The sequence below is a fragment of the Callorhinus ursinus genome, unplaced genomic scaffold (genome assembly GCF_003265705.2).
Source record: "Callorhinus ursinus isolate GAN/ISIS: 27379988/994484 unplaced genomic scaffold, GSC_fseal_2.0 scaffold11, whole genome shotgun sequence".
NCBI classification, from domain to species: domain Eukaryota; kingdom Metazoa; phylum Chordata; class Mammalia; order Carnivora; family Otariidae; genus Callorhinus; species Callorhinus ursinus.
Window position 1 is genome coordinate 35,589,382 of NW_027397073.1, and position 27,905 is coordinate 35,617,286.

Here is a 27,905-nt window from a genome sequence, read left to right on the forward strand (position 1 = left end):
CCTAAATAGGTCATAGGACTACATAAGGTTTTCCAAATCTTCTAACACTTTCTGCATTTGACTTGACCTTTATCACAACTGAAACAATTTTCAATCTTTATACCTAATTTTTACTGGAGATCCTTAAATGAAAACAACTTTTAAAACTTCAGCCTCCTAATTATCCCCTATTAATACCTTTTTCCCCCATTGATACTTTTAAAATTATTCGCTATTTATTCAAGTCTATTAGTTAAAAAAGCCATGTGCCAGGCAAGGTAGGCAGAACACAACAAAACAAGTAGTATCTGTCCTGTTTTATATGACATGATTTGGAAAGCAAAGTATACAAATTTAAAACAGTGTGTTTATTTATGAACAAGGAAATATATCTAACTATCCTTTATTCAAAGAGAAAACTTTTTTCTCTTCTGAAATGGAAGTTGAGCTTTCATCTCCTCTTTTTCATCTTATTTTCCACTTTCCTTCTTCTTCCTGAACAATTAAGTCCTAAAACCTTGATGTGGGGCAGACTCAGAATCAGACTGAGATCAGGAGGGTAAATGTACAAGGTTTGCCCAGTAGGATGTCACTGGCCAAGCAGGTTGAGAAGGGCATCAACACATGGCAGGGAGTCCAGCATGGGTGTCTCAGCCTCAGTGAAATGAGAAGACCATCCATGTGGAAGAGCTGCCTAGCATGGGTATAAGAGCCTAAGCATTTGAGGTGGGTATGAGTGGTAGGAGTGACCCAGCATGAAGATTCAGAGCCCAAGTATGGTGAGGCTGAGGCAGGGTCTATGCAGCAGTTGGCAGTAGGTGCTAGTATAGAAAAGCCCACAAGGAGTGAGGAGAACACACACAAATGGTTAACCTCTAGCAGTTTATCAGGGCCCAAGGAAGATGAGGAAGACATACACTCATCATATCAGAACTCTGGCAGAATGAGAAAGATTATTCTCAAGAAGGGGCAGGCTGGTAAAATGTCAGAGCTTGAGGGTGAGTGAAGAAGGTATCAACACAAGGGAGAGGACCAACGTGGAGGTCAGAGCCAGAAAAGGATAAGGAGAACATAACTGCAAAGGGGAAGCCTGGTGTGGGTGTCAAAGCCTAAACAGATGAAACACAATATCCAAGTAGTGGGGGCAGCCCAACGAAGAGTCAAAACAGAGTGGAGTGAGGAGGGCATTCAGGCAGAGTATGGCCTAGACTGGTGTGCTGAACTATAAGCAGGGAAAAGAGGGCATCCATGGGACGGGGACTGGTAAACTAGAATGGGGAGTCAGAGCTCAAGCAGGATAAAGAAGGCTTCTGTAGAGCAGAAGGAGTAGCAGCAGAGAGGAAGGATTAGTTACATACAAGTGACTAACGAAAAAAGTAAACAAATTAAAGATAATATAAACCAAATTTCTCTATGTCAGCCAAGACAGCTGTAATTATAACATTTTATCAAGTACTCACAAACATTTATGAATATCAACCATACCCTGGGCCATGAAATAAACCTCAAAAAAATTTTTAAAAATGTTCTCTGTCCAGAACAGAACCACATCTGAAATCAGTAATACAACGACAAGAGAAAAATCTCCAAACACTTGGAAATTATAAAATATAGTTCTAAATAAGCCATGGATCAAAAAGGAAGTCTGAATGGAAATTTTAAAAATATATACATACTGAGGGGGCCGGAGCAAGAGACCTGGATTTCGTCTGGTCCCAGAATTCAGCTGGATAGGGATCAAACCATTCTGAACACCTACGAACTCAACAGGTGAGTTGAAAAGAATAGCAACAACTCTCTGAACAGAAAAGTGACCACTTTCTGGAAGGTAGGACTTGTGAAGTGAATCCGAGGCGATATTTGGGAGGATAGACGGCGGGGGAGGAGGCCTCTGATGGCTGCTTCTGGCAAGTGATAGAGCCGTGGAGCACAAAACCGGAACTTTTAGAAGTCGGCTCCGCTGAGGGACGTCGCTCCAGTGGCTAAGCGGGGAGTGGAACCCTCGCGGGACAGTGTGGTCTCAGGACCCTCGGGGTCACAGAAAGGCCGGGGGTGCCTGAGTGCGGCAGAGCTCCCAGGTATTGGAGCAGGGAAGCCGGCTGCAGAGACTGAGCCAAGGCGTAGGCTCTCAGCTCGGGGTTGCCATAAACTGTGATCCGCGGCCCAGTCGGGCCACTGCTCCTCCAGCAGGAACCCAACAAGTGGCAGAGCCGCTGAGACTCCCCTCCCTCCCCCGGGAGGAGCGGCACGGGAGCGCACCGCAGGGATCTGCTGGGTTTGGTGACTCCACATGGGGTCGGGTGCCAGAGATAGAAACGCTTGGTCACAGGCCAGGTGAGCACGGAGTGTGGCCGCAGACCGGGGAGACGGGAGTGACTGACTGCTTTTCTCTGGGGGCGCACTGAGGAGCGGGGCCCCGAGTTCACGGCTCCTCTGGGGTGGAGACTGGGAGGCCGCCATTTTCACTCTCGTCCTACAAGACTGCACTGAAAGCTTGCAGGGAACAAAAGCTCCCGAGAGCAAACCCAAGCAGATTGCTTAGCCCCCACCGACAAGGGCAGGGCAATTCCGCCTCCCGCAAAGACATTTGGGAACCACGGCAACAGGCCCCAACCCCAGAGGATCAGCAGGAACAGCCAGCAAGCCAAGACCAAGTTTACCGAACAATGAGAATGGCAGAACTCCAGCGCTACAGGAATACTGCACATAGAATTCATGGCTTTTTTCCCATGATTCTTTAGTCTTGCAAAGTTAATTTTTTTTAACTGTCTCCTTTGTTTTGAATTTTTCTTTTTCCCTTTTTCAGCCAACATCGTATCAATATCTTTTTTAAAAAAAATTTTTATATTTCATTTTTAGAGTCATATTCTATCCCTTCATAGTAGTTACCCTTATTTTTGGCATATATGTGTAAGTTGTTCTCTCTTTAAAATTTTGAGATACATTTTCTTCTAACAGATCAAAATAGACCCTAAATCTCTAGTGTATGGCTTTGTTCTAGTCTCCGGCCTGATCACATTCTCTCCCTTTTTTTTTCTTTTTTGAATCTTCTTTTTTCTTTTTTCAAACAACTTCTTATCAATTCCTTTTATAATTTTCTTTTATACTTTTCATCTTTACAGTAATATTCCATCCCTTCATCGTATTAATCCTTATTTTTGTACATATATGTTTTTCTTTCCTTAAAATATTCGGAGGCACTTTCTTCTAAAACACCAAAATACACCCAAATCTAGTTGTGTGGCACTTATCTATGCACCAGCCTGATCATATTTGATCATATTCTGTTCTTTTTTGTTTTGTTCTGTTTTAGTTTGTTTTTATCTTTTTCTTATTCTTTTTTTTTTCTTTTTCTTTTTTCTTTCTTTCCCTTTCTTTTCCCCCGGTTTCAGGTCTTTTCTGATTTGTTTAGAGTATATTTTATGGGGACGTTGTTACCCTGTTAGCATTTTGTTCTCTCATTCATCTATTCTCCTCTGGACAAAATGAAAAGATGAAAAAATCACCTCAACAAAAAGAACAAGAGGCAGTACTGACTGCCAGGGACCTACTCAATACAGACATTAGTATGATGTCGGAATTAGAGTTCAGAATGATGATTTTAAAGATACTAGCTGGGCTTGAAAAAAGCATGGAAGTTATTAGAGAAACCCTTTCTGGAGAAATAAAAGAATTAAAAACCTAACCAAGTCGAAATTAAAAAGGCTATTAATGAGGTGCAATAAAAAATGGGGGCTCTAACTGCTAGGATAAATGAGGGAGAAGAGAAAATTAGTGATAGAGAAGACCAAATGATGGAAAATAAAGAAGCTGAGACAAAGAGAGATAAACAACTACTGGATCACGAGGGCAGAATTCTAGAGATAAGTGATACCATAAGATGAAACAACATCAGAATAATTGGAATCCCAGAAGAAGAAGAAAGAGAGAGGGGGGCAGAAGGTATATTGGAACAAATTATAGAAGAGAACTTCCCTAATTTGGGGAAGGGGACAGGCATCAAAATCCAGGAGACACAGAGAACCCCTCTCAAAATCAATAAAAATAGGTCAACACCCCGACATTTAATAGTAAAACTTACAAGTCTCAGAGACAAAGAGAAAATCCTGAAAGCAGCTTGGGAGGAGAGATCTGTAACCTACACTGGTAGAAACATTAGATTGGCAACAGACCTATCCACAGAGACCTGGCAGGCCAGGAAGGACTGGCATGATATCTTCAGAGCACTAAACGAGAAAAACATGCAGCCAAGAATACTACATCCAGCTAGGCTGTCATTGATAATAGAAGGAGAGATAAAAAGTTTCCAGGACAAACAAAAACTAAAGGAATTTGCAAACACGAAACCAGCCCTCCAATAAATATTGAAAGGGGTCCTCTAAGCAAAGAGAGAGCCTAGAAGCAACACGGACCAGAAAGGAACACAGACAATATACAGTCACAGTCACCTTACAGGCAATACAATGGCACTAAATTCCTATCTTTCAATAGTTACCCTGAATGTAAATGGGCTAAATGCCCCAATCAAAAGACACAGGCTATCAGATTGCATAAAAAAATAAGACCCATCAATATGCTGTCTGCAAGAGACTCATTTTAGACCCAAAGACAAAACCAGATTGAAAGCAAAGAGGTGGAAAACCATTTACCATGCTAATGGACACCAAAAGAAAGCTGGGGTGGCAATCCCTATATCAGACAAATTATATTTTAAAACAAAGACTGTAATAAGAGATGAAGAAGGACACTATATCCTACTTAAAGGGTCTATCCAACAAGAAGATCTAACAATTGTAAATATCTATGCCCCTAACATGGGAGCAGCCAATTATATAAGGCCATTAATAACAAAAGCAAGGAAACACATTGACAACAATACAATAATAGTGGGGGACTTTAACACCCCCGTCATTGAACTGGACAGATCATCTAAGCAAAAGATCAACAAGGAAATAAAGAATTCAAATGACACACTGGACCAAAAGGACTTCACAGATATATTCAGAACATTCCATCCCAAAGCAACGGAATACACATTCTTCTCTAGTGCCCATGGAACATTCTCCAGAATAGATCACATCCTAGATCACAAATCAGGTCTCAGCTGGTACCAAAAGATGGGGATCATTCCCTGCATATTTTCAGGCCACAGTGTTTTGAAACTAGAACTCAGTCACAAGAGGAAAGTCAGAAAGAACTCAAATACATGGAGGTTAAAGAGCATCCTACTAAAGAATGAATGGGTCAACCAGGAAATTAAAGAAGAATTTAAAAAATTCATGGAAACCAATGAAAATGAAAACACAACTGTTCAAAATCTTTGGGATACAGCAAAGGCAGTCCTAAGAGGAAAGTATATAGCAATACAAGCCTTTCTCAAGAAACAAGAAAGGTCTCAAATACACAACCTAACCCTACACATAAAGGAGTTAGAGAAAAAACAGCAAATAAAGCCTAAACTCAGCAGGAAAAGAGAAATAATAAAGATCAGAGCAGAAATCAATGAAATAGAAACCAAAAGAACAGTAGAATAGATCAACAAAAAAAGGAGCTGGTTCTTTGAAAGAATTAACAAGATTGATAAACCCCTGGCCAGACATATCAAAAAGAAAAGAGAAAGGACCCAAATCAACAAAATCATGAATGAAGCAGGAGAGATCACAAACCAACACCAAAGAAATACAAACAATTATAAGAACATATAATGAACAACTATATGCCAGCAAATTAGATAATCTGGAGGAAATGGATGCATTCCTACAGATGTATCAACTACCAAAACTGAACCAGGAAGAAAGAGAAAACGTGAACAGATCTATAACCAGTAAGGAAATTGAAGCAGTCATCAAAAATCTCCCAACAAACAAAAGCCGAGGGCCAGATGGCTTCCCAGGGGAATTCTACCAAACATTTAAAGAAGAATTAATACCTATTCTTCTGAAACTGTTCCAAAAAATAGAATTGGAAGGAAAACTTACAAACTCATTTTATGAGGCCACCATTACCTTGAACCCCAAACCAGACAAAGACCCAATCAAAACGGAGAACTACAGACCAATATCCTTGATGAACATGGATGCAAAAATTCTCACCAAAATACTAGCCAATAGGATCGAACAGTACATTAAAAGGATTATTCACCACGACCAAGCGGGATTTATTCCTGGGCTGCAAGGTTGGTTCAACATCCGCAAATCAATCATGTGATACAATACATTAATAAAAGAAAGAACAAGAACCATATGATCCTCTCAATAGATGCAGAAAAAGCATCTGACAACATACAGAATCCTTTCTTGATCAAAACTCTTCAGAGTATAGGGATGGAGGGACCTACCTCAATATCATAAAAGCCATCTATGAAAAACTGACAGCGAATATCATTCTCAAGGGGGAAAAACTGAGAGCTTCCCCCTAAGGTCAGGAACGTGGCAGGGATGTCCACTATCACCATTGCTATTCAACATAGTATTAGAAGTCCTAGCCACAGCAATCAGACAACAAAAAGAAATTAAAGGCATCCAAATCAGCAAAGAAGTCAAACTCTCACTCTTTGCAGATGATATGATACTTTATGTGGAAAACCCAAAAGATTCCACCCCAAAACTGCTAGGACTCATACAGGAAATCAGTCAAGTGGCAGGATTTAAAAATCAATGCACAGAAATCAGTGGCATTCCTATACACCAACAACAAGACAGAAGAGAGACAAATCAAGGAGTCGATCCCATTGACAATTGCACCCAAAACCATAAGATACCTAGGAATAAATCTAACAAAAGAGGCAAAGAATCTGTACTCAGAAAACTATAAAATACTCATGAAAGAAATTGAGGAAGACACAAAGAAATGGAAAAACGTTCCATGCTCATGGATTAGAAGAACAAATATTGTGAAGATGTCAATGCTACCTAGAGCAATCTACACATTCAATGCAATCCCTATCAAAATACCATCGATTGAACTTTTGTCAAAGAAATGGAGCAAATAATCCTAAAATTTGTATGGAGTCAGAAAAGACCCCAAATAGCCAGAGGAATGTTGAAAAAGAAAAGCTGGCGGCATCACAATTCCGGACTTCCAGCTCTATTACAAAGCTGTCATCATCAAGACAGTACGGTATTGGCACAAAAACAGACACAGAGATCAATGGAACAGAATAGAGAGCCCAGAAATGGACCCTCAACTCTATGGTCAACTAATCTTCAACAGAGCAGGAAAGAATGTCCAATGGAAAAACAGTCTCTTCAACAAATGGTGTTGGGAAAATTGGATAACCACATCCAGAAGAATGAAACTGGACCATTTCCTTACACCACAAACAAAAACAGACTCAAAATGGTTGAAAGACCTAAACGTGAGACAGGAGTCCATCAACATCCTAAAGAGAACACAGGCAGCAACTTCCTCGACCTCAGCCGCAGCAACTTCTTCTTAGAAACATCGCCAAAGGCAAGGGAAGCAAGGGCAAAAATGAACTATTGGGACTTGATCAAGATAAAAAGCTTTTGCACAGCAAAAGAAACAGTCCACAAAACCAAAAGACAACCGACAGAATGGGAGAAGATATTTGCTAATGACATATCAGATAAAGGGCTAGTATCCAAAATCTATAAATAACTTGTTAAACTCAACACTCAAAGAACAAATGATCCAATTAAGAAATGGGCAGAAGACATGATTGGACATTTTTCCAAAGAAGACATCCAAACGGCCAACAGGCACATGAGAAAGTGCTCAACATCGCTTGGCATCAGGGAAATCCAAATCAAAACCTCAATGAGATATCACCTCACACCAGTCAGAATGGCTAAAATAACAAGTCAGGAAATGAGAGATTTGGCGGGGATGTGGAGGAAGGGTAACCCTCGTACACTGTTGGTGGGAATGCAAGCTGCTGCAGCCACTCTGAAAAATAGTATGGAGGTTCTTCAAAAAGCTGTACTCAGACAGCTTTTTTTTTTTTTTTTACCTCAAAGACACAAACGTAGGGATCTGAAGGGATACATGCAGCACCCCGATGTTTATAGCAGCAATGTCCACAATAGCCAAACTGTGGAAAGAGCCCAGATGTCCATCAACAGATGAATGGATAAAGAAGATGTGGTATGTAGATACAATGGAATATTATGCAGCCATCAAAAAGAATGAGATCTTGCCATTGGCAACGACGTGGATGGAACTGGAGGGTTTTATGCTGAGCAAAATAAGTCAATCAGAGAAAGACATGTATCATATGACCTCACTGATAGGAGGAATTCTTAATCTCAGGAAACAAACTGAGGGTGGCTAGAGTGGTGGGGGGTGGGAGGGAGGGGGTGGCTGGGTGATAGACATTGGGGAGGGTATATGCTATGGTGATTGTTGTGACGTGTGCAAGACTGTTGAATCACAGATCTGTACCTCTGAAGCAAATAATACATTATGTGTTAAAAAAAAAAAGAAGAAGAAGATAATGGGAGGGGAAGAATGGAGGGGGGAATCGGAGGGGGAGACATACCATGAGAGACTATGGACTCTGAAAAACAAACTGAGGGTTCTAGAGGGGAGGGGGGTGGGGGGATGGGTTAGCCTGGTGATGGGTATTAAAGAGGGCACGTTCTGCATGGAGCACTGGGTATTATATGCAAACAATGAATCATGGAATACTACATCAAAAACTAATGATGTAATGTATGGTGATTAACATAACATAATAAAATAATAAAAATATATACATACTGAATGCAAATGAAAATAAAACCAATCACAATATGTACAATGCATTGAAAGCAGTTTTGAGAAGGAGGATTATAGCACTACATGCTGATGGTAAAAGAGGAATGGTTTTTAAAATTCCTATCTTAAGATACTAGAAAAAGAACAAAATAAATCCAAAGCAACAGGAAGGAAGGAAATAAGGGCAAAAATCAGTTAAATTGAAAATAGGAAAAACAGATAAAATCAATGAAACAAAAAGCTGGTCTCTGGACAATAATAAATAAAACTGATAAATGATAAACCTAGCAAAACTGACTAGAGGAGAAGGTACAAATCAGTGGAGAAGTCTATCGAATATTTAAAGAAGAATTCACACCAATTTTATAGTTTCTTTTGGAAAACAGAAAAGGAGAGAATACTTTTTTTATATTATTTATTTATTTATTTATTTTTAAAGATTTTATTTATTTATTCGACAGAGAGAGCACAGAATCAGGGGGAGTGACAGGCAGAGGGGCAGGGAGAAGCAGACTCCCTGCTAAGCAGGGAGCCTGATGTGGGGCTCAATCCCAGGACTCCAGGATCATGACCTGAGCCGAAGGCAGACGCTTAATGACTGAGCCACCCTGCTGCCTGGAGAGATTACTTCTTAACTCATTTTATAAGGCTAGTAGTACGAGACTCTGCCAGTAAAAAAAAAGGAAAGAAAACCACAGCCCAATTCCTTTCATGAACTTTGATGTAAAAATTCCAAACTAATAGAAAATCAAATTAGAAATGTATAAAAGCATTGACAATAAGATTTATTACAAATATGCAAGGCAGGTTCATATTCAAATATCAATAAGATCCACCATGTCAATAGCTAAAACTTCAAGAAAACTCATAAGATCATATTAATTGAAGCAGAAAAAATGTCAAAAATCTAGTGTGCAATCATAACAAAAACCCTTATAAAATGAGGAATAGAAGGGAACCTCAACTTTATAAAAAGCATCTACAAAAATTCTACAGCTAACATTATATTTGATGATAGACTGAATTTCTCATATAAAATCAGGAATACAGTAAGGTGTCCTCTCTAACCACTCCTATTTACATAGCACTATAATCCCTAGCCAGCACCATGAGGCAGAAAAAAAGAAATAAAAAAAATACATATTGGAAAGAAGGTAATAAAACTGTCCCTAGCTGCAAATTATATGATTGTCATTGTCCCAAGGAATCGACAGCAAAACTCTGAGAACTAACAAGCAAGTTCAGCAAGGTTGCAGGAATTCAGACAAACACACAAAATTCAATCACATTTCAACCACAAACATGAAACAACAAACATGAAAACCAAAATTTTAAAACACAATACCATTTACAAGTGCTCCAAAGAAAATTAAATACTTAGATATAAGTGTGAGAAAACATGTACAAGATCTGTATCCTGAAAATTACAAAATTCTGATGAAAGAAATCAAAGACCTAAATAAATGGACATACCATATTCATGGACTGGACGATACAACAAAGTAAAGATATCAATTCTTCCCCAAACTGATCTATAGTTTTAGTGTAATACCAGCAAGTTTTTTTTTATAGACATTGACAATCTTATTCTAAAATTATTATAGAAAGCCACAGGAGTAGAAGTGTTAAAATAATTCTGAAAAAGAATAATGTGGGAGAAATCACTCTAGCCAATATTAAGGCTTACAGTATAGCTAGAGTAATCAAGACAGTTGGCAAAAGGAAAAACACATAGATGGATGGATTAGAAAAGAGAACTCCAAAAGAGACACATGTAAATATGTCCAAATGATTTCTGCCAAAGGTATAAAAATTTCAACAAATGGTGCTGGAGCACTTGAATATCAGCAGGAAAAAAAAAAAAAAGAAGCAGCAGCTCAACCTAAACTTCATACATCATGCAAAAATTAACTCAAAATGCATCACGGGCTTAATACAGAATGTGAAAATATAAAACTTTAAAAAAAAATAGGAGAGGGGTACCTGGGTGGCTCAGCCGTTAAGCATCTGCCTTTGGCTCAGGTCACGATCCCAGCATTGGGCTCCCTGCTCAGCGGGAAGCCTGCTTCTCCCTCTCCCACTCCCCCTGCTTGTGTTCCCGCTCTCACTGTCTCTCTCCCTCTGTCAAATAAATAAATAAAATCTTTAAAAAAAAAATAGGAGAAAACTTAAGTTAGAGTTCCTAGACTTGACAATAAAAGCATGATCCATAAAAGAAAAAATTGATACACTGGACCTAGTTAAATCAAAAACTTTTGCTCTATGTAAGACCTTAGGCAAGCTAAAGATCAGGAAAAGTATTTGCAAATTACATATCCAACAAAGGATTTGTATATAGAACATAAAAAGGACTGTTAAATCTCAACAACAACAACAACAAAAACATTCCAACAAAAATGAACAAAAAGGACGAACAGACATTTCACTGAAGAAGATATAGATGGCAAATAAGCATATGAAACAATGTCCAAAACAACCGGTCATCAATGGTCACTAGAGTAATACAAATTAAAACCACAATTAGTTAACACTAAATACCTCTAAGAATGGCTAAAATTAAAAATAATTATAACAAATACTGGCAAGAATGCAAGAGATCTAGATCTCTCTTGCATTGCTGGTGGGAATGATAAATGATAAACCACTTTTGAAAATAGTTTTTCAATGGTTTTTGAAAATAGTTCAGCAGCTTCTTACAAAACTAAATATGCGGGCGCCTGGGTGGCTCAGATGGTTAAGCGTCTGCCTTCGGCTCAGGTCATGATCCCAGGGTCCCGGGATCGAGTCCCGCATCGGGCTCCCTGCTCCATGGGAGTCTGCTTCTCCCTCTGCTTCTCTCTCTCTCTCTCTCTGTCTGTCATGAATAAATAAAATCTTTAAAAAAAAAAAAAAACTAAATATGCATTATGACACAATGTCCCAAAGAAATGAACATGTTATGCTCACACTAAAACCTATATATGATTGTTCATAGCTTCATTTGTAGCAATCAAAAACTAGAAAGAAGGGGCACCTGACTGGCTCAGTGGGTGGAACATGAGACTCTTGATCTTGGGGTTGTACAATCAAGCCTCACGCTAGGTGTAGAGACTACTTAAAAGAATAAAAAAAATTAAAAAACTGGAAAGAAGCCAAATATCCTTCAACAGATGAATGGTTAAACTGTGGTACATCCACCCATGGAAAAGACCTAGCAATAAAAGGAACAAACTTTGATACATGCAACAATTTGGATGGATCTAAAAGGAATTATAGTGAGTGGAGAAAAATGCCAATTGCAAAAGATAACATACTGTATGATTCCATTTATTACAGCATTCTTAAAAGGACAAAATTATGGAGATGGAGAGTGGATTAATGGTTGCTAAGGATTAGGGAAGGGGGTAGGAAGGAAAGTTAGCTGTGTCTATAAAAAGACAACATGAGTAATTTTTTTAACAAAACCATTTTGTGGGGTGCCTGCATGGCTCAGTCGTTAAGCGTCGGCCTTTGGCTCAGGTCATGATCCCAGAGTCCTGGGATTGAGCCCCACATCGGGTTCTCTGCTCCGTGGGAAGCCTGCTTCTCCCTCTCCCACTCCCCCTGCTTGTGTTCCCTCTCTCGCTTTGTCTCTCTCTGTCAAATAAATAAATAAAATCTTAAAAAAAAAAATTTGTGTTTTTACTCTGGTGATGGTACACATATCTACATGTAATAAAATTGCATAGAACTATATATATACACAAGTGAGTATATATGAAATCTATACAAGGTTGATGGGTCCTATCAATGTCAATTTCCTGGTTGAAATATTGTATTATAGTTAATAAAAACACTACCATTGGTGAATATCCGGGAGAGGGGACATGGGCTCTCTCTCTGTATTATTTCTTACCACTATAGGTGAATCCACAATTACCTCAAAATAAAAAGGTTTAAAAAAAAAATGGATCACCTTGGAGGACCTAGGTGGCTCAGTCAGTTGAGCGGCCGACTCTTGATTTTGGCTCAGATCATGATTTCAGGGTCCCAGGATCGAGCCCAAGTCAGGCTTCATGCTCAGCGGGGAGCCTGCCTGAGGATTCTCTTTCTCTTTCCCCCTCCTTTGCTCCTCCCTCCCTGCTCTCGTGCACATGTGCGCGCTCTCTCTCTCTCTCTAAAATAAATAAATCTTCAAAAAAAAGTATCATCTTGCTATTCTATTTTTGTTTTGGTGAGTCCTAAACTAGAATAAAATAAATGTCCATGAGTACATTATTATTATTATTATTGATAAAAGTAACAAAATGAATACTGAAATCTGTTAATAAATAAATAGAGCAGAAGGGACAGCTCATCCTTAAACAAGAATTCTGATTAGTAAATGCAAAACAAATAGGGGAAACATAAAGTAACTACTATTAGAACATCACAGTAATAGTTGTTGCAGTGAAGTCCCTTTGATGAGTGCTTATGACAGTGAGTAAAAGTTTCAGAAAAAAACAGTGGATTTCAATAATCCCCCTGAACCTCTTAATTAATTAATTAACCAATTTATTAATTACAGAGAACAATGCAACTTTTCAGGGGAGAAACCAGGTACACTCTACATCAACTATATTATCATAATTAAAACCACCATATCAACATCATACAGCCCCTGATATAATATCATAATGCAATATAATCACGAGAAAATATGAAAAAAAAACTGAAAGAAATACTACAAAAATATCTGACCAGTATTCTTCAAAAGTGACAGGTCATGGAAAGCAAAGAAAAACTAATATACTGCCACAAATAGGAGACTAAGGAAACATGAAAACTGAATATAAAATGTGATACTGGAACAGAAAAAAAAGTTAGTAGGAAAGCTGAGTAAATCTGAATAAACTGTAGTTAATTAATACTATTGTACCAATATTAATGTTTGATCATTGCAATACGTTATTCAAGATGTTAACTACAGCAAGCTAGGTGAAAGGTATCAGAACCCATCACAGCTTTTTTTAAAGAGCTTTATTGAATATAAGTTATATGTAACAAGGTTAACCCATTTAGAGCGTACAATTCAATGGTTTTTCCTATATTTTCAGAGTTCTGCAACTATCACCATAATCTAATTTTATTTTATTTTATATATTTTTTAAAGATTTTTTTATTTATTTGACAGGGAGACAGAGAGAGCGAGAGAGAGCACAAGCAGGGGGAACAGCAGAGGGAGAGGGAGAAGCAGGCTCCCTGCTGAGCAGGGAGCGCAATGCGGGGCTTGATCCGGATCATGACCCGAGCAGAAGGCAGATGCGTAACCATCTGAGCCACCCAGGCGCCCCCATAATCTAATTTTAGAACATTTTCATCCTTCCCAAAAGAAACCTTGTATTCATTAGCAGCCACTTCACTTCCCATTTCTCATTCCTCCAATACTGTACTATTACAGCAACTTTTCTGCAAGCCTAAAATTATTTCAAAATAATACAAAAAAGTAATGATCATATTACACTGAATTAAAATTTAAATATATAAAAACATATATAAAAATATATACAAAATTATGACACATTACAAATGGCACATAATCAAGAGAGGAAAATAAAGTTACTGAGTTCTAAAGTCCTTGAACTGTTTAGAATAGGGCTAAAAGTATCAATTAATACTAGACTGTGATTAGTCAAGAATGCATATTACAAATCCCCAGGTGACCACAGGTTCATTTAAACAGGAAAATGAGGGGTGCTTAGGTGGCTCATACAGATGAGCATCTGCCTTCAGCTTGGGTCATGATCTCAGGGTCCTGGGATTGAGCCCTGTGGGGGGGCTCCCTGCTCAGCGGGGAGTCTGTTTCTATCTCTCCCCCTATCCCTCCCCCATGCTCACGCACCCGCATGTGCTCTCTCTCTCGAATAAATATTTTAAAAAATAAAATAATTAAAAAAAAAACAGGAAAATTAGTGCATTGAGCACAACTAGTGACCACAGGATCAAATACGTAAGGCAAAAATTGACAAAACTACAAAGTGAAATGTGTAAGTTTCCAATCATGATGTGACCTTCTTTTACCTTAACAACCACTTTTAAAGCCCCCACCTTCAAATACAGTCACACTCTGAGGAACTGGGGGTTAGCATTTCAATATGAATTTGGTGGGGTCACAATTTCGCCCACAAGCACATAATGCATAAAGATGTAATTGGTAAAAATAACAACTCAAAGATTGGGGAACACAGCTGTACAGAGACAGAATTTTTATACACAACGGAAACTAAGTTCGTATGAATTCAAATTAAACTGTTATAAATTTAGGGTATTAACTGTATTCCCCAGGGTAACCATTAAGAAAATAACTAAAAATTTTACCAAAAAAAAGAAACAAGTACCCAATCAAAATGGTGCGTACACACACACACACAAAATCAAACAAAAAAAAGATAGCACTATTGGAGTAACCAGAAAACTAAAAAAAAAAAAGCCTTTTTCATATATATATCTTTTATATATATTTCATATCTTTTATATATATAAAACATAAATACATACATAACAGCAAAATGGTACTGTGATAAGAAATTACTTTAAATATATATGGGTTATGTTCACCAGTGAAAGAGATTAGGAAAATGGATTTTTTTTTTAAACCCACATCTTAATATATGTTGCTTGTTAGAGACTCAATTTGAATTAAAAGACACAAAGATTGAAAGCTAAAATATGGAAAAAGGTATTTCATGCAAATATCACTTAAATAGTAACCAAAAGGGAGCTGGTTAATTATACTAATATCAGACAAAATAGATTTCAAAATAAAAAATGTTACAAGACAAAGAGATGTCATGTATTGATAAAAGGGTCAGTTCTTCAAGAATGTATTAAAATTATAAAAATAAACCCACCAAACAACAAAGTCCCCAAAAATATGAAGTAAGCACTGACACAAGTGAAGAGAAATATAGTTCAATAATAGTTGGAGACTTCAATAACCAACTATCAATAACAAATAGAACATCTAGATACAAGATCATCAATAAAAAAAGGGGGGACTTGAACAACACTGTAAGCCAACTAGACTTAAAAGACATATATAGAACACTCCATCAAACAACAGCTGAATCAACATTCTTCTCAAGTGCACATGGAATTTTCTCCAGGATAAATCATATATAAGCTTACAAAACAACTCTCAATATATTTAAAGAGACTGAAAGCATGCAAAGTATCTTTTCCACTGCAATGGACTAAAATTCAAAATCATTAAGGGAAAGAAAAGTGGAAAATTCATAAATACATGGAAATCAAACAACACACTCTTAAACAAATGAATCAAAGGAAAAAAATCAAGGAAAATTAGAAAGTACTTTAGGATGAATGAAACATAACATATCAAAATCTATGGGGTACAGCAAAAGCAGTACTCATAGGGATATTTATGGCATAAATGCCTACATTAGAAAACCAGAGAAATTTCAAGTCAGTAACTTTACACCTTAAGGACTAGAAACTAAAACCCAAACCTTGCAAAAGGAAGAAAATAATAAAGAGCAAAGATAAGTGAAATAGACAATAGAAAGAAAATAGAGAATCTATAAAACCAAAAGTTGGTTCTTTGAAAAGATCAACAAAATTTAAAAATCTTTAGCTTAGACGGATAAATGAAAGATGATGTAAATAAAATCAAATTAAAGTAGGGACATTACTACAAACTATACACAAATAAAAAGGATTGTAAGAGAATAGTACAAAAATGATATGTCTTAGACATTGGATAACCTATATGAAATAAACATTCCTAAAAACACAAAAATTACCAACACTGACTCAAGAACAAACGGAAAAATCTAAATAGATCTATAACACATAAGGAGATTTAAACAGTAATCAAAAACTGCCCTACAAAGACAATCTAAGAACCAGATAGCTTCATGGATGAATTCTACCAATTTATTTTTCCACCAAATATTTAAAAAAGAATTAACACCAATCCTTCTCAAACTCTTCCAAAGAACCTAAGAAAAGGGAATACTCCCTAGCTCATCCTATGAGGCCAGTAATGCCTGATATCTAACCCAAAGAAACTGAGAAAATAAAACTATACACCAAGATCCCTCATGAATAGATTCAAAAATCCTCAAAAAAAATGCCAACAAACTAAATCCAAAAATGTATTAAAAGGGATTATAAAATATGACCAATTGGTATTTATCCCAAAAATACAAGGATGGTTTAATATAAGAAAATCAATCAATACACATTTGACAAACCAACAAAAATATGTGATCATATCAACTGACACAGAAAAAGCTTTTGAAAAAATCCCCAACACTCAAACTGGGAATAAAAGGAAACTTCTTTAACATGGGAAAGGGAATTTATGAAAAACTAACAGCTGACACCCTATCTCATTGATAAAAAACTGAAAGCTTTCCCGCTAAGTTCAAGAACAAGACAAGGATGCCTGCTTCTACCACTCCATTCAACAATGTGCTGGAACTTCAAGCCAGAAGAAAAACAAATAAGAAGCATCCAAACTGGAAAAGAAGTAGAACCATCTCTGCAGATGACATGATACTATATATAGAAAATCCACAGAGAATCCACAAAAAAACTATTAGAGCTGATAAACAAATGTAACAAATTTTCAGGGTACAAGATTAACATACAAAAATCTTCTGTATTTCTATACACCGGCAACAAACAATCTGAAAAGAATATTAAGAAAACAATTCTAATTACAAGAACATCAAAAAAAAAATTCTTGGAAATAAATTTATCCAAAAATGTGAAAGACTTGTACATTGAAACATTGCTAAAAGAAATTAAAGAAGACCTAAATACTGAAAGATATTTCATGTTCATGGACCGGAACACTTAAATATGGCAATATTCCCCAAAGTGATCTACAGATTTAATGTAATCCTATCAAAATCCCAACTGCTTTTTTTCAGAGGCAGAAAAGCTGATCTTATAATTCATATGGAATTGCAAGGGACCAGAACAGCTCAGTCTTCAAAAGGAAAAACAAAGTTGGAAGTCTTGTATTTCATGCTAATAAGATACACTAATCAAAACAGTGTGGTATTGGCATTAGAATAGACATACAGATCAATGAAAAATACTGAGAGTCCAGAAATAAACCCAAATACTTCTGGTCAATCAATTTTTGACAATGGTGCCAAGACCATTAAATGGGAAGAAAACAGTCTCTTCAACAAACAGTGCTGGGACAAATGGATTTCCACATGGCAAAAAAAAAAAAAATGAAGTTGAACCCCTCATCATATACAGAAATTAAATCAAAATGGACCAAAGACCCAAATATAAGAGCTAAAACCATAAGACTCATAGAAGAAAACATAGGGTTAAATCTTCATGACTTTTGATATTGCAGTAGTTTCTTAGATATGACACCAAAAGCACAATGACAAGAGGAAAATAGAGAATTTAGACTTCATCAATAGTGAAATCTTTTGTGCTTCAAAGGACACAATCAAGAAAGTGAAAAACCAATCACACAATGGAAGACATTATTTGCAAATCATATATGTTATTGGTATATAGTATCTAGAATACCTAAAGAACTATTACAACGACGAAAAAACAACCCAATTAAAATATGGGCAAAGGATTTGAATAGACATTTCCCCAAAGAAGATATACAAGTGGCCATTAAACGCATGCTTAATATCATTAGCCACTAGGGAAATATAAACCAAACCACAAATAAGATAACAAGGATGGCTATCACCAAAAAATGGATTATAATTATCGCTGGTGAGAATGTGGAGACAACTGAAATCCTCATATATTGTTCGTAGGAATGGGAAGTAGTTCAGCTATTGTGAAAAACAGTTTGGCAATTCCTTAAAACGCTCTACACAGAATTACCATAAGATCTCACAATTCTGCTACAGGGTATATATATCCAAAGTAACTGAAACAGGTGTTCAGACAAAAACTTGCACATGAATATTCAAATCAGCACTAGTTACAATCACTAAAAGGTGGAAACCCAAATGTCCATCAACAAATGAATGGATAAAGAAAATGTGGTGTTATCCATACAATAAGATATTTTTCAGCCAACCTTGAAAATATTATACTAAGTGAAAGAAGGCAGATAGAAGAGGCCATGTACTATATGATTCCAATTACATGAAATACTGAGAGTCAGCAAATGGGTACAGACCAAAACAGATTAGCTGTTGTCAGGGATTGAGAGGAAAGGGAAAATGGGGAGCAACCGCTTAATGAGTAGTTTCATTTGGGGTGAAAATGTTCTGGAACTAGATGGTTATGCAACACTGTGAGTACACTGTCATTAGTGTTTAGTTTTATGTTAGAGGTATTCTATCGCATTATGGTATAACACACAATGATTCCACTTATATGAGGTACTAGAAAAGTAACATTCACAGATGGAGAAAGGAGAATGGTGATTATCAGGAGATGATGGAGGGGGAATGGAGAATTTTAATAGGCACTGAGTTTTAGTTTTGCAAGATGAAAAGAATTCTGGAGACTGGTTGAACAACAATGTGAATGCATTTAACATTACTGACCTGTACACTTAAAAAATGGTTATGATCATAAATTATATGTTTATATGTATTTTACCATAATTTAAAAAATAAACTAAAAATTCACAAAGATATTTCATGAATACTAGAAGTATTTCTCATGAAACAAAATTCCTTAACAAAAATATTAGCAAATTAAAATCAGCAACATATTAAAAACAAAAACAAAACCCACCATATCCAAGTGGTGTTAAGCTAGGAATGCAAGGTAAATTAAACATTCAAAAACCAATCAATATAATTTACTACATTAACAGAGAAAAAAAGAAGCAAATCATATTATCAGTATAATAAAGAAAAGTCATTTGACAAAGTTCTACTCCTATTTATGATTTAAGAAAAACAACTCTCAGCAAACTAGGAACAAAAATAAATTTCCTCGACCTGATAAAGAACATCTACAAAAAACCTACAGCTTACATTGTACTTGATGGTGAAAAACTTAATTTCAGAAACAAGAAGGCAAAGACATCCACTTTCGTTCAACATTGTAGCGGAGGTCCTAGCCAATGCAAAAGGGCAAGAAAAAGAAAGTATCTGCAATTGGAAAGGAAAAAATAAAATTGTTCTTATTTGTAGATGACATGATCATCACTGTATATTGAAAATCCAGAGTATTCTGCCAAAAAAACTATTATAACAAGTGAATTTAAAAAGTGTGACATCAAGCTAATATTTAAAAAAATTCTGTTTTACCATATGAGAAATGAAATAAAATTTAAAAATGTATAATAAAAATTTTAAATCATGCCATTTACAATAGTATCAAAAACATAAAATACTTAAGAATAACATGTGCATATTTTATAACTTGTACCATGAAAACTACAATTCACTACAGAAAAAAAATTTAAGATAATCTAAATAAATGGAGAAATATGACATATCACCAACCAAAAGACTCAATAATGTGAAGATGTCAATTTTCCTCAAGTTGATCTACAAATTCAATACATCCCAAACAAAATTCTAAGAGGCAACTTTCCTTTAAAAATTAACAAGCTAATTCTAAAATTTATAGTGAAATGCAAAGGACCTCAAAAAGCCAAAACAGTTTTCAAAAAGAGCAAAGCTGTAAGATTTACCTGATTTCAAGACTTATTGTAAAATTACAGTAATCAAGTCAGTTTGGTATTGGCCTAAGGGCAACACAAAGATCAGTGGAATGGAATGAAAAGCCCAGGGAAAGACCATGCAAGGTTTTTGACAATGAGGCGGAGGTAATTCTGCAGAAAGGGTAGTCTTTTCTAACAAAGGAAAAAAATCTTTGCTACCTTGGGATAGGCAATATTTTTTAGATAAAACACTAAAGATATGAACCACAAAAGAAAAAAAATGAATTGAAGTTCAACAAAATAATGAATTTTGCTTTACAAAAGAAAACATTAAGATAGGTGCTCACTTCAGCAGCATATATACTAAAATTGGAACAATACAGAGACAATTAGCATGGCCCCTGCACAAGGATGACATGCAAATTTGTGAAGCGTTCCCTATTTTTGGGGGGCTGTGAGTTCAAGCCCCATGTTGGGTGTAGAGATTACTTAAAAATAAAAATCTTAAAAAAACAATAAAACATTAGGATAATTAGAAAGCAAAGTTGGGGGAAAAACATATATGACAACTTGCATCCAAAATATATAAAGAATACCTCAATAGCAGAAGAGAAAGGGATGGGTCAAAAAAAAAAAAAGGCAAAAAATTTTAACAGATACTTAAAAGAATGGCCAATGATCCTATTAATCTTAGGAAAACACAAATTAATTCCACAGGGAGATATCACTACACTCATTAGAATGGCTAAAATTTAAAGAAATGACAATACCAAGAGTTAATGAATATGCTCAACGATGGCATTCTCATCAGTTGCTAGTGGGAGTGTGAAATAACACATTAGGAAACAGTTTGGCAGTTTTTTCTGAAGTTAAATATACACTTAACATAGAACTGAGTAATTCTATACCTAAAGTATTTGCAGAAGAAAAATTAAAACATCATATCCATACAAACACTTGTACATGAATATTATAGAGGCTTTATTCATGAAAGGCAAAAACTTGAACAACCCAAAGTTCTGTTTAACAGATGAATAAACAAACTAAAGTACATGCAAACAACGGAATACTAATCAACAATAAAAAATGAACTACTCCTACACACAACAAACTGAAGAAAAAAAAATCTCAAAAACAGTACTCCCTGAAATAAGCCAAATACAAAAGGACAAATATTCTATGATTCCATTTATGTGAAAGATCTAGAATAGTCAGATTCACAGTGACCCAGAGAATGGTGGTTACCAAGGAGGGGAGAGTGAAGAGTTATTTTTAATGGATACAGAGTTTCAATGATGAAAAAGTTCTGGAAATGGACTGTGGAGATGATGTCACAACAATATGAATGTACTTAATACCACTGAACTGTACACTTAAAAATGGTTAAGATGATAAATTTTGTTATGTATATTTTACCACACACACAAAATCATTTTGCTGAGGGCAAAAAGCCAGACAGAAGAGAGTACATACTATATGGCCATTTACATGGCATGTCAGAACATGTAAAACTAAGCAATAATGACAGAAATCACATGAATGGCTGTCTGGGATGGAGAAGAGAGGAAGGAGCTGACTGTAAAAGATCTCAAAGAACTTTTTAAAGTGACTTTACATTTGCCAAAACTCACTGAAATATACACTTAAAATGCATACCTATTTTTAAAAATGCATACATACTAGAGTATGTAAATTGCACTTCCGTATATTTTCAAATAAATAAATAAGCTTGAGGAGGGAATGAAATGTAACAGAGTAAAAAATAAAAATCTATAGACTCTTTTGAGGAATGAGGTTATGTTGTGGTGTACAAAGAAGGTAGTAGCTGGAAGCAAATATGTGGTCTGAGGAGTATTTCTCAAGATGAAAGAGAAATGACTGTATTTAATGCCAACGGGAAACCAGTTATTTGAAACTGAGGACAATAATGGCAACTCAGGACCATTAATAGATGAATTCAAACTAATGGTAATAGCTTTTCAAAGGCATCAAGCATATGTAAGGATATCCATACCATCCATGTGGTAAAAAGCCTTGTGAGAAGATCACCTGCAAGTATGGAGAGTAACAAATGTTTTCCCAGTACAAAAAACACTATTTGAAGGGAAAGAAAACTCTACTTCAGAGACTAGAACAGCCAAAGAATTCTAGTGAAAGTAATTACTGCTTCTCTCAGGTGGCATATCAAATTTGGACTAAGGTATGTACTTGGAAATAGTCATACCCTGTATCCTAGCCCCCAAAACATCATTGTTGTCATCTTTATAACTGTAATTCTATGATTTAGTAAGGTAATTTTTTAACTTCAGTCTTTTTATAAAAGCCTCTACAAACATTATTTTAAGGCCTCGACATGAAATAAATTTTGAAACACTTCATATAGCTATTTTTAATTAAAAATAAAGAAAGAAGGAAAAGACCTACTATTTCCAAACATGGAATTCAATGACAAAAACTAGTACTATTTTAATCAACTTTTAGGTATGGCTTTTCCTTAAATTTGACTTTTACAATTTATATTAATACATTCCTCTATTGACATCTTCATTTGTTAAGTATTTTCAGATTCCAAAACTGGATGTGTATATTTACAAAAAAATTACTCCAAGAGATATGCTTCATACACATCATTAATAAGATGGAATAGTACAACCAAATTGCTATGAACTATTATTCTCAAAATTCAAAATCTGTTATTTTGAATCCTGAAAGCATCAGGAGTTAGCAAAACAACAACAGATATTCTTGCAACAGACTACAGTAAAATGAATGTTCACTTCTGTTCAGATCTACAACAAAACCAAAGGTAATTGCTATGACACTGATTACAATGTATCAACCTACATCGACAGCAGAGCTAAGCTTCTACATTTTCCCTTTCCATAGAGGACTGCTGCAAATATATGCAACAAATAATTTGGGAAATTATATAAACAAGAAACTGTAAATTAGAAAGTGGTTTGTTCTGGTCTTTCCTTCTTACTTTTTTTCCACTTTTCTTTTTCAAAGGCCACAGAATACTTTTTTCTAAAAATCTCTGCTTCCATAAGATCAATGATACAATGACATCAAAACATAGTAATTTCTATTTGCAAAAACAGTTTTCTCCCTTATATAATAATACATTTCATATAAGATTTTATCTCACCTGGCCAGTTCTTTAATTAAATTTGCAATGCGTCTTTTGTCTTCGAGACATAAATCCTTCAACGACGCACTCTTTATTCCTCCCCTGCGGAAATTCTAATACAAAACAAAACAAAAAAAATCATTTGGTTAACTTTTGCTAAAAACAATTTTTAAGACTTTTTGAGAGGGCGTCTGGGTGGCTCAGTTGGTTAAGCGACTGCCTTCGGCTCAGGTCATGATCCCGGAGTCCTGGGATCGAGTCCCACATCAGGCTACTGGCTCAGGGGGGAGCCTGCTTCTCCCTCTGACCTTCTCTCCTCTCATGCTGTTTCTCTCTCTCTCTCTCTCTCTCTCAAATAAATAAATAAAATCTTTAAAAAAAAAAAAAAGACCTTTTGAGAAATCTCTTAAAATTAGCACAGGAAGTAAAATTTTTCAGATTATCTTTTCTCTGGTGGTACACTTTTTTTTTTTTTTAAGATTTATTTATTTGAAAGTGAGAGACAAAGATAGTGAGATAGACCATGAGCGGGGAGGACAGGGAGAAGCAGACTCCTGTTAAGCAGGGAGCCTGACGCATGGCTTGACCCCAGGACCCTGGGATCATGACCTGAGCCAAAGGCAGATGCTTAACCTACTGAGCCACCGAGGTGCTCTGGTGGTACACTCTTTACCTGTTTCATTCAAACTTACTATGAATTCAAAACAGGCTAAGGAACTGTCTGTCCAGCAGGGGACATCATAACATTTACATAGAGAAGACCACAATAGGCAGAAATGACCCTGTTTAAATATTAGGGATTATTAAGGAAACAACGTTCCCTTGGTGAATGTCACAAAACACCTCATGGAGGACACTGAGAACTTTTCCTACGCTACAGCCCGCAGGCTGCTTAAAAGTACACTAAGGCTGACAGCAGAGACACCAGTTTCCAAGTTCTCAATATATCCTAAACTTCATTCCAATGGGTACTAGACCAAAGAGTAATAATAATAGCTAACACATATCTCATGCTTACTGCATGTCAGGAACATTATAAGTACTTTACACTTACTAATCTGGCCGATTTGCACAACAGTGCTATGAATTAGATATTATTTCTATTTACGGTGAGGGGATATCTTTCCTCAGATTAAAGCAGTTAAAGTAGCAGAACCAGGACTCGAGCACACATCCAGAGTATGTGCTCCCAACCACTGAACTAGCCTATCTCTTGTGCTATAAAAAGTTCTCCTAGTACTTGAATTTCATTAAGAGGGGTCTTTAAAGCAATGAAACTCAGCGAGTCCCAGGGAAACTACAGGTAACATGTAAATGGAAGGAACCCTAGGCATTTGTACAATCACAAAGTAGGTTAGTCCAATTTCTCCAGGTAGCCAAGGACAAAACAAGACCTCTAAAATGAGTCCTGGAAATATTGATAGCCATAGATGGGAAAGATCAGGGAGAAAAAGGAAATGGGGAGAAAGGAGATGGTAAGAAAATAAAATGAGTTTGGTTTTGGATATGGTCAACTTGAGATGCTAGGAAGATAGTCATAAGGAAATGTTTAGGAAGGAAGTTGGAAAAATGGGTCTGGCTCTCAAGTCAGAGAAAAATATAAAGATTTAAACTTTAGTCATAGGGTATAATGGATGATATTTAGATTTTTATTATTTTCTTTATACTTCTCTATGTTTTAGATTTTTCCTTAATGTTAAAAAATAATAGTTTTTAAAAATCATCTATGAATCCAAGATAATAAATTAAAGGACAAAAGAGAATCAGAAGGATATAATATTGTGGGAGAAAAAATGTTTCAAGAAGAGCACAGGGTTAACAGTGCTAATGATCAAAAAAACCTACACAGAATGTGGAAAGCAGCCACTCAATTTGGCAACAGAAAAAGTTGCTGAAAACACACAAGAAGACATCTTAGTGGTGCAGTGAGTAAAAGAACAAACAAGAGAAACCCTTGCACATGGGCAAGAATTTCAACCGCACTGTGTTTGACAGAACGTCCTTGAAAATACAGATGTTGGGGCGCCTGGGTGGCTCAGTTGGTTAAGCGACTGCCTTCGGCTCAGGTCATGATCCTGGAGTCCCGGGATCAAGTCCCACATCGGACTCCCTGCTCAGCAGGGAGTCTGCTTCTCCCTCTGACCCTCCCCCCTCTCGTGCTCTCTATCTCTCATTCTCTCTCTCTCAAATAAATAAATAAAATCTTTAAAAAAAAAAGAAAATACAGATGTTTGTCAATTAGAGAATAAACTGTAGCATATTTAGACAATGGAATTCTGTAGGTATTGGTTGTTATGTTACTTATTGATTTTCATCTTCAAACCCACCCTTCCGAGCCCTCCTCTGTGGTGCTGGGTCTCAGACTCTAGGAACCTCATATCTCCTTTGCCAGACGGCTCTCTGTTAAAACCTGCCAATAGGAAGAACTAGAGGGAGACCAAAGGTTGCCTGAAAAAGAAGAAAAGACACAGTCCTTCCTATTTACATCTCATTCCCACTAGTGTCATCCCTGCCAGAGTATGCTGACAAGGATAGCAGATTCCAGATTCCAATTTTCCTGGCCCTGGCAGAACCAGCCTTTAGCATGTCTCCTCGGGGACCGCAGTATCAGTGAGGCTGGTTCCCCATCATCAGAAGTCTATGTTCCAGCTCTAAAGGGCCCCTCCCCCAAGCATCTAAGATTTAATAAATCCAACTTGCTCTGGCTGTTTTCCTAGCCCTAGAGATGGGAGTTGTTTCTTGCCGTTATTACCTACATGATATCTTGGTGTTCTCTGTTTACTTTTTCAGCTCTCTAGCACCAATTTAGCAAGTCTCTATATTAAATATTCTCAGTAAAAAAAAAAGTGACTAGACTCTGGCTGAAATATAAGTGAAAATAAATGACATACAATGGGGCGCCTAGGTGGCTCAGTTGGTTAAGTGCCCAACTCAGGTCATGATCTCATGGGTCATGAGATTGAGCCCCACGTTAGGCTCCATGCTCAGCTGGGAGCCTGCTTAAAGATTCTCTCCCTCTGCTCCTCCCCCAACTCTCTCTCTCTCTCAAATAAATAAATAAATAAAAGAAATGACATATAGCTATATACAATTTAAGTAAATCTCATGAACATATGTTGAGCAAAAAAAGCAAATGATACAATACACATAGTATGAGCTTATTTATGTAAAGTTCCAAATATATTTAACACTGAACATTGTTTAAAAAATAATTATGTATTTAGATTATATTGGACAAGGGTTGGTAAACTACAACTGCAAGCCGAAACTGGCTCACTGCCTATTTTTGTTAAGTAAAGGTTTATTAAAACACAGCCACGTACATTCATTTACACATTGACATATATATGGCTCTTCACACTATAGTGGCAGAGTTGAGTAATTGAGACAGAGGTCACATGGCTCACAAACATTAAATATTTATTAACTGGCCCTTTACAGAAAAAGTTTGTCTACCCCTAACATTAAGGGAAAAAAAAAAAGAATGATAAACACAAAATTCAGGATAGGGATTACCAAAGCAGATGACAGACTAAGGGAAGGATATACCTCTACAGCCACTTGGTTTACAATGGCATCGTTGCAATTTAAATAGGGAGAAGAATGGTCTTCTCAATAAATAGTGCAGACCAATAGACTGTCAGTATGGAAAAATGAACTAACACCACCATACCCACAATAATTCCTGATGAACAGATTTCACTGTGAGAAGTAAAACAATGTGGCTTCTAAAAGAGAGAGAGAGAACCTGCTGCAAAGAGTGCAGTTGGCTAACAGCCTCACCTAAGCACTGCCATACCTTCAGATCCACTGTGGTGTTCATACCAGTGCCAGTGACTGGAAACAGCAGAGGTACTAGAACTGAGCCATTTCTGTCTGACATGGCATCCTTAAAGAACAATATTTGTTCTGGGGTTCCCCATTAGCCTGACAGACACTACTTCTGACTGCAAGGCAGTATGAAGTGTGAGGTTTTTCCTAGTCAATTTTTCTTCTTTCTTTTTTCTCTCACAGATGCTAGACCTGCAATAAAATCCTAAGGCTCTCCTTGTCTATTCCTGTTCACTTTATTCTCTATCCTATGTCAGCTTTTCCTCCACTAAATCTCTTCCATTTTTACTTTCATCTTAGTACCTACTTCCCAGAGGACTTGAACTGACATAATTACCATTTTGAAAACCTTAATGAATTAAGGACCTAGCTATTGAATATCATTGGCTACAAAGATCACATACAGAAAAAATATAAGACATTATTTCTCTGAAGAAAAACACAGACAACATCTATCTAGTTTTGAGAAAAAATGCATATGCATACACACACACACACCCCCCACACACATCATTTCTAGTTTTGCAACAAAATAAATACACACATACACAACCTCTACATTCCACTTCTGGGCAAAAAGGAGTAATAGGAACCATGCTTACCCTGCTGCCTAAAACAACCAAAAAACCTGACAAAATATATGAAAAAGCAGTTCTCAAACAC

The 27,905-nt window shown here is 36.5% G+C and overlaps 1 protein-coding gene and 1 non-coding gene across 6 annotated transcripts in view; one reads left to right on the forward strand and one right to left on the reverse strand.

Moving 5' to 3' along the window:
• KIAA1328 (KIAA1328 ortholog) overlaps positions 1 to 27,905 on the reverse strand; it is a 366,775-nt gene that overhangs the window by 326,258 nt on the left and 12,612 nt on the right. For all 5 annotated transcript variants that reach the window (XR_012380034.1, XM_025886685.2, XM_073898300.1 and 2 more), the window contains one exon: positions 23,430 to 23,524. Coding sequence is in view for 4 of the 5 variants with exons in the window: in XM_025886685.2 (XP_025742470.1) it covers positions 23,430 to 23,524 (95 nt within the window). In the remaining variant the exon portion in view is untranslated. The remainder of the gene's footprint in view (positions 1 to 23,429; positions 23,525 to 27,905) is intronic.
• LOC112835403 (U6 spliceosomal RNA) lies at positions 20,621 to 20,727 on the forward strand. Its single transcript, XR_003211211.1, has one exon. It is a non-coding gene; the product is annotated as a U6 spliceosomal RNA (small nuclear RNA).